This window comes from Bombina bombina, chromosome 7 (genome assembly GCF_027579735.1).
Source record: "Bombina bombina isolate aBomBom1 chromosome 7, aBomBom1.pri, whole genome shotgun sequence".
NCBI lineage: Eukaryota > Metazoa > Chordata > Amphibia > Anura > Bombinatoridae > Bombina > Bombina bombina.
The window spans coordinates 544666735-544681565 of record NC_069505.1 but is presented as its reverse complement, the minus strand read 5'-3'; the positions used below and the strand labels follow the sequence as shown (position 1 = coordinate 544681565).

Sequence of the window (14831 nt, the reverse complement as noted above, 5' to 3'; positions counted from 1 at the left end):
TGTATAGTGTCATGCTGATACTTCACACATTAATGTAAGGTTTATTTTTATAGTTTTTGTTTTCTCTCTGTCTCAGATTTTACAGCTTCCCATAGTAGTTCTGCTGTTCCAGTCAGTAAACTTATACTGCACCGCCATGCTTCCTCCTCAGTCTTTACCTTGCTTTGCTCCTGTTGGCTGCCCTAAATCTCTTTAACCAACTAACCTCACACCAGAATCACATTCAAAAGAATATTAAATTAATCCACAGTGGAGGAATTTATATATTTATTTACTTATTAGTACTGCTTAGGTCCAGTTTCACATATTGCAATTTATTTCATTTTTTTAAATGATTAGCTCAGCAGTGGATAATCCACTGCTGGGCTAATAATTAAAAAAAATTGATTTAGTTGTTTTTTTGGGATGTTGGGATGTAGAGCGAAATTGCATGGGGGGGGGGGGCCAAGAAAATTTTCGCCCAGGGTCCAGTCAATATTAAAGACGGCCCTGTATATTTATACCCAAATCAGACCCACTGCCTTGCAGCTCCTCTCTTGAGACCCCAATCCTGACCCACAGTGGTAAAGGCTCTGTAGCATATGGCCCCATAATGCCACTAAAAATACTGGACCGTCCAGTTTAATACTGGGCACATCCTAATGCATTACTACTTTTCTCATTTCTATCAACTTTGCTTGGACCAGCGTCCAAAATTGGAAAAAAAAAAAAAACCAGCAAATATTTAAATAAAAAAATGTTACCAAGTTAAAAAAAAAAAGAAAATTCCTAACACAAATACTCATTTAAATTAAATAATGTATCCAGATTATAAACTGTATACATAAACTGCAGCACATGTGTCAGTCTCATGATATTTTACACAAATTAGACAACTACAGTATTAAATAAATCACGAATGGACTATTGTTTATTTAATTCAGTTAGCTCCCCATAACAACAAGCAAACACAGCCATTTTTCCCTGTTTCCGGAAGTTCTACAACGGCTTCGAAATTTATTGGCTGCTGTTCGTCATGTGATACAGCGTAGACTTCTGGGAAATGTAGTTCCGTAATCCAATCAGTAGTACAAACGGCGGCCTGCCAGGCCTGGATACCTGTGCTTTAAAGGGCAAGAGACCCGACTATACCGCCCTGTGCACTAGGTAGGAGCTGGGTTGATGCGCGTATATAATAGTAAAAAGGGGCGGGAAGTGTAGATTGCGAGAAATAAAAGAGAGAAGGTATAAGCGAGATAAAAAAAAGTTAAAGGGACATAATAGCCACTTTCTTTGTAGTATCTACCACTGTACAATATATTGCAGTTTGTTTTACTTTCAGATAACTATATTGTTGTACTTACTCCCGACTTTTTGTTTTATATTTATACAGGTGTATCCCTGGATACTGATATGGTATGAGCGTGTGCCCTATCATTGTAATACGGCAGTATCACCTGTGCACAAACAGGCATTTCCTGCTAGTTTCAATTTAACTTTAAGAAAGAACATGTCATGTGCTAGAGTATGTTATGATTGAACTGTTGCTTGCATAGAGACTACAGATGGGTTAAACACATAGTGAAAATTAGCACATGGAGCAGCAGTGCCCTTTAAAGGGTAGTTATAGTGTGGGGGGTGACATGTTCTAAATTGTTTGAGCATGTTATTTTACTACTAATGACTCTGCTATGCAATGTGTTTAAACCCTGCAAAGTGATTAAATATTTACAGTCAGCAAGTACTGCTCAGGACCTGCAGAGCACTGCTGGTTCTGAGCGGGACCTGCAGCTGATCCAGTCAGCAGTGCCAGTTACACAGCAGTGTCGTAATTGGATCAGAGGCAGTTTCTGCTTGGGACCTGCAGTACTTCTACTATGTGTTTAACACCTTTGTGGCAGTTAAACACATAGCGGTGCATGGTCATTAGTCATACTGATCTAGACATTGGTATCTGTATATAGCTATATGGCAAATAAGCCAAAATGGTACCCAGAGGCAGTGGTGGGAATCAGCCTGTTCTCACCAGTTCTTAAGAACCTGTTCCTAAATTTAGACAATGTATAGGTTCTGTATTATAAAGTTAGCGACCCTGTTGCTAAAATTTCGGAATCCTACTAGAACCTGTTCAAAAAAAAATTCAGAATCCCACCACTGGCCAGGGTTAAAATTCTAAGTTCCTGGGTTTGTCGAGTCCTGCTTTAGTGGAAATAAGCAGTGCAAAATGTGGTTAAAGGGACACTAAACCCAAATTTTTTCTTTCATGATTCGGATAGAGCATGCAATTTTAAGCAACTTTCTCATTTACTCGTATTCTAAATTTTTCTTCGTTCTCTTGGAATCGTTATTTGCACAGGGCGGGAGCGGGTGGGAACCGCTACACTACAGAAAAAAATGAAGTTAAAAGTAAAAAAAATAATTTTTTTTTAAGTAATAAAAATTGTATCTAAGGGATCTGGAAGGGGTGAGGGGTTGGTCTTGGTGGGGGGGGGGGGGAGCTACACTACAGAAAAGGGCTTTTTTAAAAAAAAAAAAAAAAAGGCACATTTTTACTAAACTGGGTACTGGCAGACAGCTGCCAGTACCCAAGATGGCGCCCATTAAAGGCAGAGGGGAAGGGTTAGAGAGCTGTTTGGTGGGGGGTCAGTGAGGTTGGGGGCTAAGGGGGGATCCTACACATCAGCATATGTAAATATGCTTTAAAAAAACAACCAAAAAAGGCCAAATACCTTTTATTTTAGTACTGGCAGAGTTTCTTCCAGTACTTAAGATGGCGGGGACAATTGTGGGGTGGGGGAGGGAAGAGAGCTGTTTGGGAGGGATTGGGGGTCTGATGTTTCAGGTGGGAGGCTGAGCTCTACACTAAAGCTAAAATTAACCCTGCAAGCTCCCTACAAGCTACATAATTAACCCCTTCACTGCTAGCCATAATACACGTGTGATGCGCAGCGGCATTTAGCGGCCTTCTAATTACCAAAAAGCAATGCCAAAGCCATATATGTCTGCTATTTCTGAACAAAGGGGATCCCAGAGAAGCATTTACAACCATTTGTGCCATAATTGCACAAGCTGTTTGTAAATAATTTCAGTGATAAACCTAAAGTTGGTGAAAAAGTTTTTGAAAAAGGGAACTTTTTTTTTATTTGATCGCATTTGGCGGTGAAATGGTGGCATGAAATATACCAAAATGGGCCTAGATCAATAATTTGGGTTGTCTACTACACGCAAATAAAGCTAAAATTAACCCTACAAGCTCCCTAATTAACCCCTGCACTGCTGGGCATAATACACGTGTGGTGCGCAGCGGCATTTAGTGGCCTTCTAATTACTAAAAAGCAAAGCCAAAGTCATATATGTCTTCTATTTATGAACAAAGGGGATCCCTGAGAAGCATTTACAACTATTTGTGCCATAATTGCACAAGCTGTTTGTAAATGATTTCAGTGAGAAACCTAAAATGGAGAACAATGTAACGTTTTTTTTTAATTTGATCGCATTTGGCGGTGAAATGGTGGCATGAAATATACCAAAATTGTCCTAGATCAATACTTGGGGTTGTCTACTACACTACACTAAAGCTAAAACTACTCCAAAAAGCTCCCTACGTGCTCCCTAATTAACCCCTTAACTGCTGGGCATAATACATGTGTGGTGCGCAGTGGCATTTAGCGGCCTTCTAATTACCAAAAAGCAACGCCAAAGTCATATATGTCTGCTATTTCTGAATAAAGGGGATCCCAGAGAAGAATTTACAACCATTTATGCCATAATTGCACAAGCTGTTTGTAAATAATTCAAGTTAGAAACCAAAAGTTTGTGAAAAGGTGAAAGATTTTTTGTATTTGATCGCATTTGGCGGTGAAATGGTGGCATGAAATATACCAAAATGGGCCTAGATCAATACTTTGGGTTGTCTACTAAAAAAAAAAATGTACATGTCAAGGAATATTCAGGGATTCCTGAAAGATATCAGTGTTCCAATGTAACTAGCGCTAATTTTGAAAAAAAAAAATGGTTTGGAAATAGCAAAGTGCTACTTGAATGTATTGCCCTATAACTTGCAAAAAAGCAAAGAACATTTAAACATTGGGTATTATTAAAAACTAAGGACAACATTTAGAAACTTTAGCATGGGCGTTTTTTGGTGGTTGTAAATGTGTAACAGATTTTGGGTGTCAAAGTTAGAAAAAGTGTGTGTTTTAAAAATTTTTTTATCATATTTTATAAAAAAATGTTATAGTAAATTATAAAATATGATGAAAATAATGGTATCTTTAGAAAGTCCATTTAATGGCAAGAAAAACGGTATATAATATGTGTGGGTACAGTAAATGAGTAAGAGGAAAATTACAGCTAAACACAAACACAGCAGAAATGTAAAAATAGCCTTGGTCCCAAACGGACAGAAAATGGAAAAGTGCTGTGGTCATTAAGGGGTTAAAATTAGAAGCTCTATCTGAATCATAAAAGAAAAAAAAATGAGTTTCATGTCCCTTTAAACAATTAGAATATGCTAAAGCTTAAAAAATGTTTTACTAATAAACAAATACCCAGAGGGAACATGTATGATCAAGAAATTTAACAATATATTTAGTTTTTATTAAAAAAAAAATTCTTACTTTATGTATTTCTGGTCTGTGTGCCACAAAATTACTAGTATCTACAAAAGATATCCTAGAGGGCACAGCTGGGAATGAAAATGATGCGCGCATGCATGTTAGTCTGTGCTTGTGATTAGACTTGTGCGCGGCCGAAAATTTCATTTTCGTATCGATTCGAATTCGGATACATTCGAATGTATTTGTTTCGGATTCATTCAGATTCAAATAAATTCGGATGTATTCGGTTCGGATTCGATTAGTAAATTCGGAAGTTCGCTATGTGTTAGGTGGGATGTGCTGTGTATTAGACTAGTATTATGTACTGTAATATTAGGTGTAACCCATAGCAGAGCGATATAACCTAATATACTGTACAATACTAGTGTAATTGTGATTAGTCCATGGCCATCCAAATGTAACGAATAAATCCAAACTAATTCGGATTTATTCGTTAGTTTCGGTGCTACGGTAATTCGAATCGATCCAATGCTTCGAATTTGACAAATTCGTACGATTTTTAATTCAAAATGAAACGCACATCCCTACTTGTGATGGGCATGTGCAGAAGCTAGGCATTGTTATTGTTTTCTCCTACCCTTGGTGTCTCTTTTGATTGGTTGCTAGGTTCCACTGTGCATGCTCTTTTACTGCGCAACAACTGCACTTGAATCACAGCCCTCTTTCAAGTGCATGTATATTGTGTGACAGGCAGCCACGAGCAAATCGTAGGTTACAATATTGTTATGTTTGCTGGACAGTTTAGCTAGTGGTAAAGTCACCATTTTGTAAATGCTGATTTTTTACTATAGAAGATAAATTACTACTAAAATCATCTCATGGGTGCTTATTATGGGCCAGAATACAAGTGGAGCGCTAATTAACGCTCTGCTCGAGCGTTCATTGCGCTTAAAGTAAGCTTTTTGCGTGTGTCAGGTTGTGCTCAAATTATGAGTTGAAAGTAAAGTGTTTTCACTTGCGTGATAACCCGACAAGTGCAAAACAACGAACTTCGAATATTGCTTGCACATTAATTTATTCCCTCATTGAAGTCAATTGAGCAAAAAAGTGTTAAAAAAAACTAGCGCAAACATGTTCTTCACATATAAGAATATGTTCTATTTATTCATAAATAAATATTTCTACATATAGAATATCTATTTATAAATACATAAAATATATTCTGATATGTGCAGAATATTGGAATGACAAGTATTTACATATATATATAGTTTAAAACCTTTGTTAATCATGAGTATTGCATAAATATGCTTTTACATGTTTTCATCCACTTAAAGAGATATAAAACCAACTTTTTTTTTGGTTCAGCACCCATTTTTGGTTCAGCTTGTTGATTGGTGGCTACATTTAGAGATGTATATGTATGTATCTCTATGCCCCTTGCCTTCCTTTTTTTTTCTAACACCTGAGATCTCAAATCTTTGAACCCTTATATCTTTTGTGTGCAATTTTTTTTATATATATATATTTTTTATTAGATGTGTTATGAGTGTAACTGTACTTTGTAACGTATTTGTGATGTGTTTTGTGCAACTTTTCAGTTTTAAAAATCTGTTAACCACAGCTCTGAAGTAGCAGTAATCATTCTAGCATAAATTGCCATTTCACTCAAGCGATCATGTTTACTTTCAACTCGTAATACGAACGATAAGCCCTACAAGCTCAAATATCCGCAGTAAATCCCTTATCACTTGCGCTCAAACGTTTGCGCTCCACTCATAATATGGTCCTATATGATATTTTTATTGTCAATTATGTTATTTATTTAAAAATTAAAAAGGGCCCATTTTTTATGGATCCACTGTGTAGTGTAAAAAAAAACAAAAAAAAAACATAAATTATGCAGCACATCCAAACAAATATTTATTTATTTTTCTACACAAATCCACAGCAATGTGTTTCTGTAGACATCAGGGGTTATGGGTGAGAATATGCAAATGGTTTTCATATCACCTGTGTGGAAGCTCCGTTTGCTTACAATTCTGCAAACAAAAAGGGCAATGTATCTTTTTTTTGTATTAGCTACACACTAAAATATATTTCTTTTTTCTGACACGATGAGTCCATGGATCATCTTAATTACTAATGGGATATTCACCTTCTGGTCAGCAGGAGGCGGCAAAGAGCACCACAGCAATGCTGTTAAATAGCTCCTCCCTTCCCTCGCTCCCCAGTCATTCTCTTTGCCTACGTTAGAGCTAGGAAGTGGTAAAGTTAGGTGTTAGAAAAGATTCTTCAATAAAGTGTTTTATATTTTTAAAGTAGTGCAAGTTTGTGCTGCTTTGTTCTGGGGTGTAGTCGTAGTCCATATCAGTCTCTTCAGTAGAGCAGTGGTGGCTTTAGAGCAATGGGAACTTGTGGGACATAATTCTCACTGCGCCTCCCATACTGATACTTCCCTAACCCTGAAAAACTGAGGGGAATCTGACTCAGTATTTTCCTTTTGTCACAGGTCCATAGGAGGGAGAGGACCTCTTAAACCTGAGAGCTGCCTTACTGTCAGGCAGAAGAGGTGGTAAGTGCTAACTATTTACTGGGACATAGGCTCAGGAAAAAGGCACTTATTTTAACTTGGGAAAATAAAGGTCACTCATGGGACATGGGTTTCTTTATTATGGCAGTAAAAGTGCAGGCACTGGGGCTGTAGGCATTGTAATATAGTGGTTTTTATTTCCCGGCTCTTTTTAACAGAAACAAGACCGGGAGATGGCTGCATTAGGCACGCCCACGATGGGCGGAACTAAGGAGAGCATTGCGCGCCTTTTTTCACTCTTCCTCTCAGTCGGAAGAGAAAGTTTGTTATTCAATTCTCTGCGTATCAAGGGAGAAACGATTGTCTGTCTATTCAGCTACGCATCTCAGCTGAATTGGAAACGTGCCAAATAGTCTCCGTAGCGTTCCGGTGCTGTTGGGAAACAGCTCCTGTTCTCTCAGTGAGATTGAGTTCTTTAAACAGGTAGGCACCTCAGCAAAGTTCTGCTGAGGTGTTCTGCAGGGTCTTTTTCCCTAACCTAACCCTAACCCTTTGTTTGCATTGATTACATAAATTAAAAAAAAAAAAAGTTACGTTTTAACATTTAAAGAGACAGTAACGTTTTTTGTTAAGTCCTAAATTTTGCTTAAAAATTGTTTATTGTTACAATTAACTGTGAATTATCATGGATCAAATCCCTTGCAAGCTGGCACTTGCTCTTTATGTTTTGATGCCAATGTGGAACCACCAATCCCTTTCTGTTCCTCTTGTATTGAGAGGTCTTTAAGTTATAGGGATAGACTTTTTGCTGAACCACCATTTGCTAAGGAGGATGTTGTTCAGGAGTTTAATATCAATGCTCAATTTATGTTGCAGCTTTCTCTTCAAATGTCCCAGCCGCCAACACATGCAGTGCCCTGCGCTTCCTCTATAACTCCTACTGGGGTTACTTTACAAGACATCGCTTCTCTCATGTCTTCTGCAGTATCTGATGCATTGTCTGCTTTTCCAATGTTGCAGGGAAAGTGTAAGAGGAATTCTAAACATTCAGTAGGGGAGGTTTCTGACACAGTTCTTACTATTGCGGATGCTCCCTCCCAGAAACCTGAGGAGGGAGATACCGTGGTAGCGTCTGAAGGTGAAATTTCAGATTCTGACAGTGTAATCCCTCTCACTGATACTGAAGTGGTATCCTTCAGATTTAAACTAGAGCACCTTCGTTTACTAATTAAGGAGGTCTTAGCTACATTGGATGACGACAACTCCACGGTTGTTATTACTCCTAAGAAATCCAGTAAGCTTAACAAATACTTTGAGGTTCCTTCCTCGACAGATGTTTTTTCCGGGGCCAGGCCAAGCTTCTGAGATCATTACCAAGGAGTGGGAGAGACCGGGTATCCCTTTTTCTCCATCTCCTATATTTAAAAAGATGTTTCCCATAGCTGATTCTATCAAGGAGGCTTGGCAAACAGTCCCCAAAGTGGAAGGAGCAGTTTCCACTTTGGCTAGATAACTACTATTCCCATAGAGGATACTTGTGCTTACAAAGATTCTATGGACAAACAAAAACAAAAAAACTTGAGGGGTTACTCAAGAAGATGTATGTACACCAGGGTTTGCAGTGGCAACCAGCTGTGTGCATTGCTATCTATTTTGTTACACAAACGTCTAGCGCAGTGATTTGCAACCTTTTTTTTGCTGTGACACACTTTTTTACATTAAAAAATCCTGTGGCACACCACCATCCCAAAATTTTACAAAATCACACATTGTAGCCTAATACAGGATATATATACAGTGTATGTATATATATATATATATATATATATATATATACATATATACACACACTGTACTGTGCTGTCATGCCATGCCTCCTAAAAACTATACATGACATATTGACATTCATTCACAAACACCCCCGCACTGTTGTCAGTCTGCCGCGGCACACCTGAGAATCTCTCACGGCACACTAGTGTGCCACGGCACACTGGTTGAAAAACACTGGTCTAGCGGATGTCCCAGATGTACAATCATTTTGTCAGGCTTTGGTCAGGATCAGGCCTGTGTTCAAACCAGTTACTCCTCCATGGAGTCTTAATTTAGTTCTCAAAGTTCTTCAAGGGGCTTTGTTTGAGCCTATGCATTCCTTAGATATTAAGTTGTTATCTTGGAAGGTTTTATTTCTTGTTTCTATTTCTTCTGCTCGTAGAGTGTCAGAGCTCTCGGCATTGCAGTATGAGTCTCCTTACCTTATTTTCCATTCAGATAAGGTAGTTTTACGTACTAAATTAGGATTTCTTCCTAAGGTTGTTTCTGATCGGAACATTAATCAGGAGATTGTTGTTCCTTCCTTGTGCCCTAATCCTTCTTCTCAGAAAGAACGACTTCTGCACAAATTGGATGTGGTCCGTGCTTTAAAGTTTTACCTGCAGGCGACTAAGGATTTTCGTCAGTCTTTTTCTTTGTTTGTGATTTTCTCAGGAAAATGTAAGGGACAGAAATCTACGGCTACTTCTCTTTCTTTTTGGATGAAGAGTATCATACGTTTTGCATATGAGACCGCTGGACAGCAGCCTCCTGAGAGAGTTGCGGCTCATTCCACTAGGGCTGTTGCTTCCTCATGGGCATTCAAAAATGAAGCTTCTGTGGAACAGATTTGCAAGGCTGCAACATGGTCCTCTCTTCACACTTTTTCAAAGTTCTACAAATTTGACACTTTTGCCTCGGCTGAGGCCGCTTTTGGGAGAAAGTTTCTTTAAGCAGTGGTGCCTTCCGTTTAGGTTCGCTGTCTTGTCCCTCCCGTATCATCTTTGTACTTTAGCTTGGGTATTGAATCCCATTAGTAATTAAGATGATCCGTGGACTCTGAACTTGTAAGACAGGTTGTTGGTTATTATAAACTTCAGACACCTCTGCACCTTGGTTTTTTCCTTTCTATCCTTAACTTCGGTCGAATGACTGGAGTGGGAGGGAAGGGAGGAGCTATTTAACAGCTTTGCTGTGGTGCTCTTTGCCGCCTTCTGCTGACCAGGAGGTGAATATCCCATTAGTAATTAAGATGATCCGTGGACTCATGGTGTCATAAAAGAAATAAATTTATCAGGTAAGCATAAATTTTCTTTTATATTATTATTTGTCTTACAGTGGAGTGGGGTTTACACAATGTCATTTATATTGAGATTATCAGTGATTTAACCCCGAGGTAGCCAGAAACACCACACTGATACAATCCTTTGGTTGCCATTAACATGCACAAAACAATGAAGTAACCCCTTAGTTGCCTGTAAAACACCGTCATTTTACCTCTTACTTGCAACACACGCACAAGTTACTTAAAAGGACAGTTTAGTCAAACTTAAACTTGCATGATTCATATAGGGCATTCAATAATAATCAACTTTCCATTTAACTTTTATCATCAAATTTGCTTTGTTCTCTTGGTATTCTTTGTGAAAAGCTAAACCTAGATAGTCTCATATGCTAATTTTTAAGCCGTTGAAGACCGCCTGTTATCTCAGTGCATTTTGACAATTTTTCACAATTAGACACTGCTAGTTCACATGTGTCATATAGATAACAGTGTGCTCACTCCCGTGGAGTTGTTTAATAGCCAGCACTGATTGGCTAAAATGCAAGTCTGTCAAAAGAACTGATATAAGGGGGCAGTCAGTCTGCAGAGGCTTAGAAACAAGGTAATCACAGAGGTAAAAAGTATATTAATATAACAGTGTTGGTTATGCAGAACTAGGGAATGGGTAATAAAGGCATTATCTATCTTTTTAAACTATAAAAATCCTGGTGTAGACTGTCCCTTTAATCTCTTGATTGTCAGTAAAAAAAAATGCAGTAGGGTTTTTGGACTCTTTAATTGACAGAAACACAGCTCTTTCATTTAACCCTTTGATTGCCGGGAACACACATGTATCAGTGGTTTGCCTATAACACATGAGGAATTAAACCCCTTTTTGTCCCCCGTACATTTTGGGACGGTCAGGCCCAGAGTTGAAGGGGGTAGAAAAGATCTCAGAGCCTGGCTGGCAAACAGATGCGGCAGCCGGGTGTAAAGGATGTGCGGCTGTGTCAGCACATGTCTCATTGGGGAGAGTTGCGGATGTGACTTCCACACCTCTCTCCAATCAAATACCAAGGCCAAATTATATTTTCTAGTTACCCTGGCACCTACTATTTTCAACCCCTGGCATAATATATATTTACACTACTCTGGAAAATACCTATAAATGCATCCTCAAAATGTTATCACACTTTTATATTTTATGTATGTCTGTTTTTTTGTGTTTTTTTCCAGTGTTATTTCATGTAATGCAGAAGTTATCGCTTTGAAAACCAAGGAACCTCCTTGAACCATCTGATATCATGGATGAGACCAAAGCCAACATGATGATCACAGAGATTATTGTAAAGCACGCGCTTGAGATTGTTTTCCTGCTGACTGGAGACGTGAGTAGCCTCTTTGTATATAGCAGCATTAAAAGTTACACTTGCTAGTAAGGGCATCTATAGTGGAATAATGACATACTCTAATTCAGGGTTCAACAAACCCAGGTGCCAGGGAGCCTTAAAATTAGGGACTGGTTCCCTGGTTTAGAGCCCCCAAGACAACCATAGCACCTAAAATTTTTATTGAGTTATTCTATAATGTGTGTGTGTGTGTGTATATAACTATTTGTCTATAATGTACTATACTATATATAGCTATGATATATATAGTATATATATATATATATATATATATATAGAAACAACATAAATAGATAGAGAGATAGATTAGATAGACAGACAGACAGATAGATAGACAGAAATAGATAGATAGATAGATAGATAGATTAGATAGACAGACATATATAAAGAGATAAATAGATAGATAGATAGTTTAGACAAACAGACAGAAAGAAAGAGAGATAGATAGAAAGATAGATATATAGATAGGTAGGTAGATAGATTAGACAGGCAGACAGACAGACAGATAGATTAATAGAAAGAGAGAGCGATAGATAGATAGATAGATAGATAGATAGATAGATAGATAGATAGATAGATAGATAGATAGATTAGACAGGCAGTCAGACAGATAGATATATAGATAGACAGATAGATAGAAAGATAGATTGATAGGTAGATAGATAGATAGATAGATAGATAGATAGATTAGATAGACAGACGGATAGATAGATAGATAGATTAGATAGACAGACAGATAGAAAGAGAGATAGATAGACAGACAGATAGATAGATAGATAGATTAGACAGGCAGACAGACAGATAGATTAATAGAAAGAGAGAGCGATAGATAGATAGATAGATAGATACAGGGAGTGCAGAATTATTAGGCAAATGAGTATTTTAACCACATCATCCTCTTTATGCATGTTGTCTTACTCCAAGCTGTATAGGCTCGAAAGCCTACTACCAATTAAGCATATTAGGTGATGTGCATCTCTGTAATGACAAGGGGTGTGGTCTAATGACATCAACACCCTATATCAGGTGTGCATAATTATTAGGCAACTTCCTTTCCTTTGGCAAAATGGGTCAAAAGAAGGACTTGACAGGCTCAGAAAAGTCAAAAATAGTGAGATATCTTGCAGAGGGATGCAGCACTCTTAAAATTGCAAAGCTTCTGAAGCGTGATCATAGAACAATCAAGCGTTTCATTCAAAATAGTCAACAGGGTCGCAAGAAGCGTGTAGAAAAACCAAGGCGCAAAATAACTGCCCATGAACTGAGAAAAGTCAAGCGTGCAGCTGCCAAGATGCCACTTGCCACCAGTTTGGCCATATTTCAGAGCTGCAACATCACTGGAGTGCCCAAAAGCACAAGGTGTGCAATACTCAGAGACATGGCCAAGGTAAGAAAGGCTGAAAGACGACCACCACTGAACAAGACACACAAGCTGAAACGTCAAGACTGGGCCAAGAAATATCTCAAGACTGATTTTTCTAAGGTTTTATGGACTGATGAAATGAGAGTGAGTCTTGATGGGCCAGATGGATGGGCCCGTGGCTGGATTGGTAAAGGGCAGAGAGCTCCAGTCCGACTCAGACGCCAGCAAGGTGGAAGTGGAGTACTGGTTTGGGCTGGTATCATCAAAGATGAGCTTGTGGGGCCTTTTCGGGTTGAGGATGGAGTCAAGCTCAACTCCCAGTCCTACTGCCAGTTTCTGGAAGACACCTTCTTCAAGCAGTGGTACAGGAAGAAGTCTGCATCCTTCAAGAAAAACATGATTTTCATGCAGGACAATGCTCCATCACACGCGTCCAAGTACTCCACAGCGTGGCTGGCAAGAAAGGGTATAAAAGAAGAAAATCTAATGACATGGCCTCCTTGTTCACCTGATCTGAACCCCATTGAGAACCTGTGGTCCATCATCAAATGTGAGATTTACAAGGAGGGAAAACAGTACACCTCTCTGAACAGTGTCTGGGAGGCTGTGGTTGCTGCTGCACGCAATGTTGATGGTGAACAGATCAAAACACTGACAGAATCCATGGATGGCAGGCTTTTGAGTGTCCTTGCAAAGAAAGGTGGCTATATTGGTCACTGATTTGTTTTTGTTTTGTTTTTGAATGTCAGAAATGTATATTTGTGAATGTTGAGATGTTATATTGGTTTCACTGGTAAAAATAAATAATTGAAATGGGTATATATTTGTTTTTTGTTAAGTTGCCTAATAATTATGCACAGTAATAGTCACCTGCACACACAGATATCCCCCTAAAATAGCTATAACTAAAAACAAACTAAAAACTACTTCCAAAACTATTCAGCTTTGATATTAATGAGTTTTTTGGGTTCATTGAGAACATGGTTGTTGTTCAATAATAAAAGTAATCCTCAAAAATACAACTTGCCTAATAATTCTGCACTCCCTGTAGATAGATAGATAGATTAGACAGGCAGTCAGCCAGATAGACAGAAAGAAAGAGAGATAGATAGATAGATAGATAGATAGATAGATATATGATAGATAGATAGATTAGATATACAGACAGACAGATAGATAGATAGATAGATAGATAGATAGATAGATAGATAGATAGATAGATAGATTAGACAGGCATACAGACAGGCAGTCAGACAGACAGACAGACAGATAGCTATATAGATAGACAGACAGATAGATAGATAGATAGATTAGACAGACAGATAGATATATATATTAGATAGACAGACAGATAGATTGATAGATAGATAGATAGATAGATAGATAGATTAGATAGGAAGACAGATAGATAGATAGATAGATAGATAGATAAAAAGAGAGATAGATATATGATAGATAGACAGATAGATAGATAGATAGATTAGATAGACAGACAGATAGATAGATAGATAGATAGATATATAGATAGATATATAGATAGATAGATAGATAGATAGACAGGTAGAAAGAGAGATAGATATATGATAGATAGACAGACAGACAGATAGATAGAAAGAGATAGATAGATAGATAGATAGATAGATAGATAGATAGATAGATAGATAGATAGATAGGTAGCTGATGGATAGATAGATTAGATAGACAGAAAGATAAAAAGAGATAGATAGATAGATAGACAGATATAAAGATAGATAGATAGATAGATAGATAGAAATATGATATATAGAAAGATAGATAGATAGATAGATAGATAGATTAGATAAATATATGATAGATAGATAGATAGACAGACAGATAGAAAGAGAGAGAGGGGTTAAACCCATAGCATAGGATCATTGGTATTAATATAACATGC

General features: G+C 37.9%; 1 protein-coding gene across 1 annotated transcript in view; it reads left to right on the top strand.

Moving 5' to 3' along the window:
- The first annotated feature begins 1050 nt into the window (after positions 1–1050).
- Positions 1051–14831, top strand: part of LOC128666999 (zinc finger protein 391) — a 44565-nt gene continuing 30784 nt past the window's right edge. Inside the window, exons 1-2 of the mRNA XM_053721852.1 lie at positions 1051–1146; positions 11381–11532. Of these exons, the coding sequence (XP_053577827.1) occupies positions 11449–11532 (84 nt within the window). The 5' untranslated portion in view covers positions 1051–1146; positions 11381–11448. The remainder of the gene's footprint in view (positions 1147–11380; positions 11533–14831) is intronic.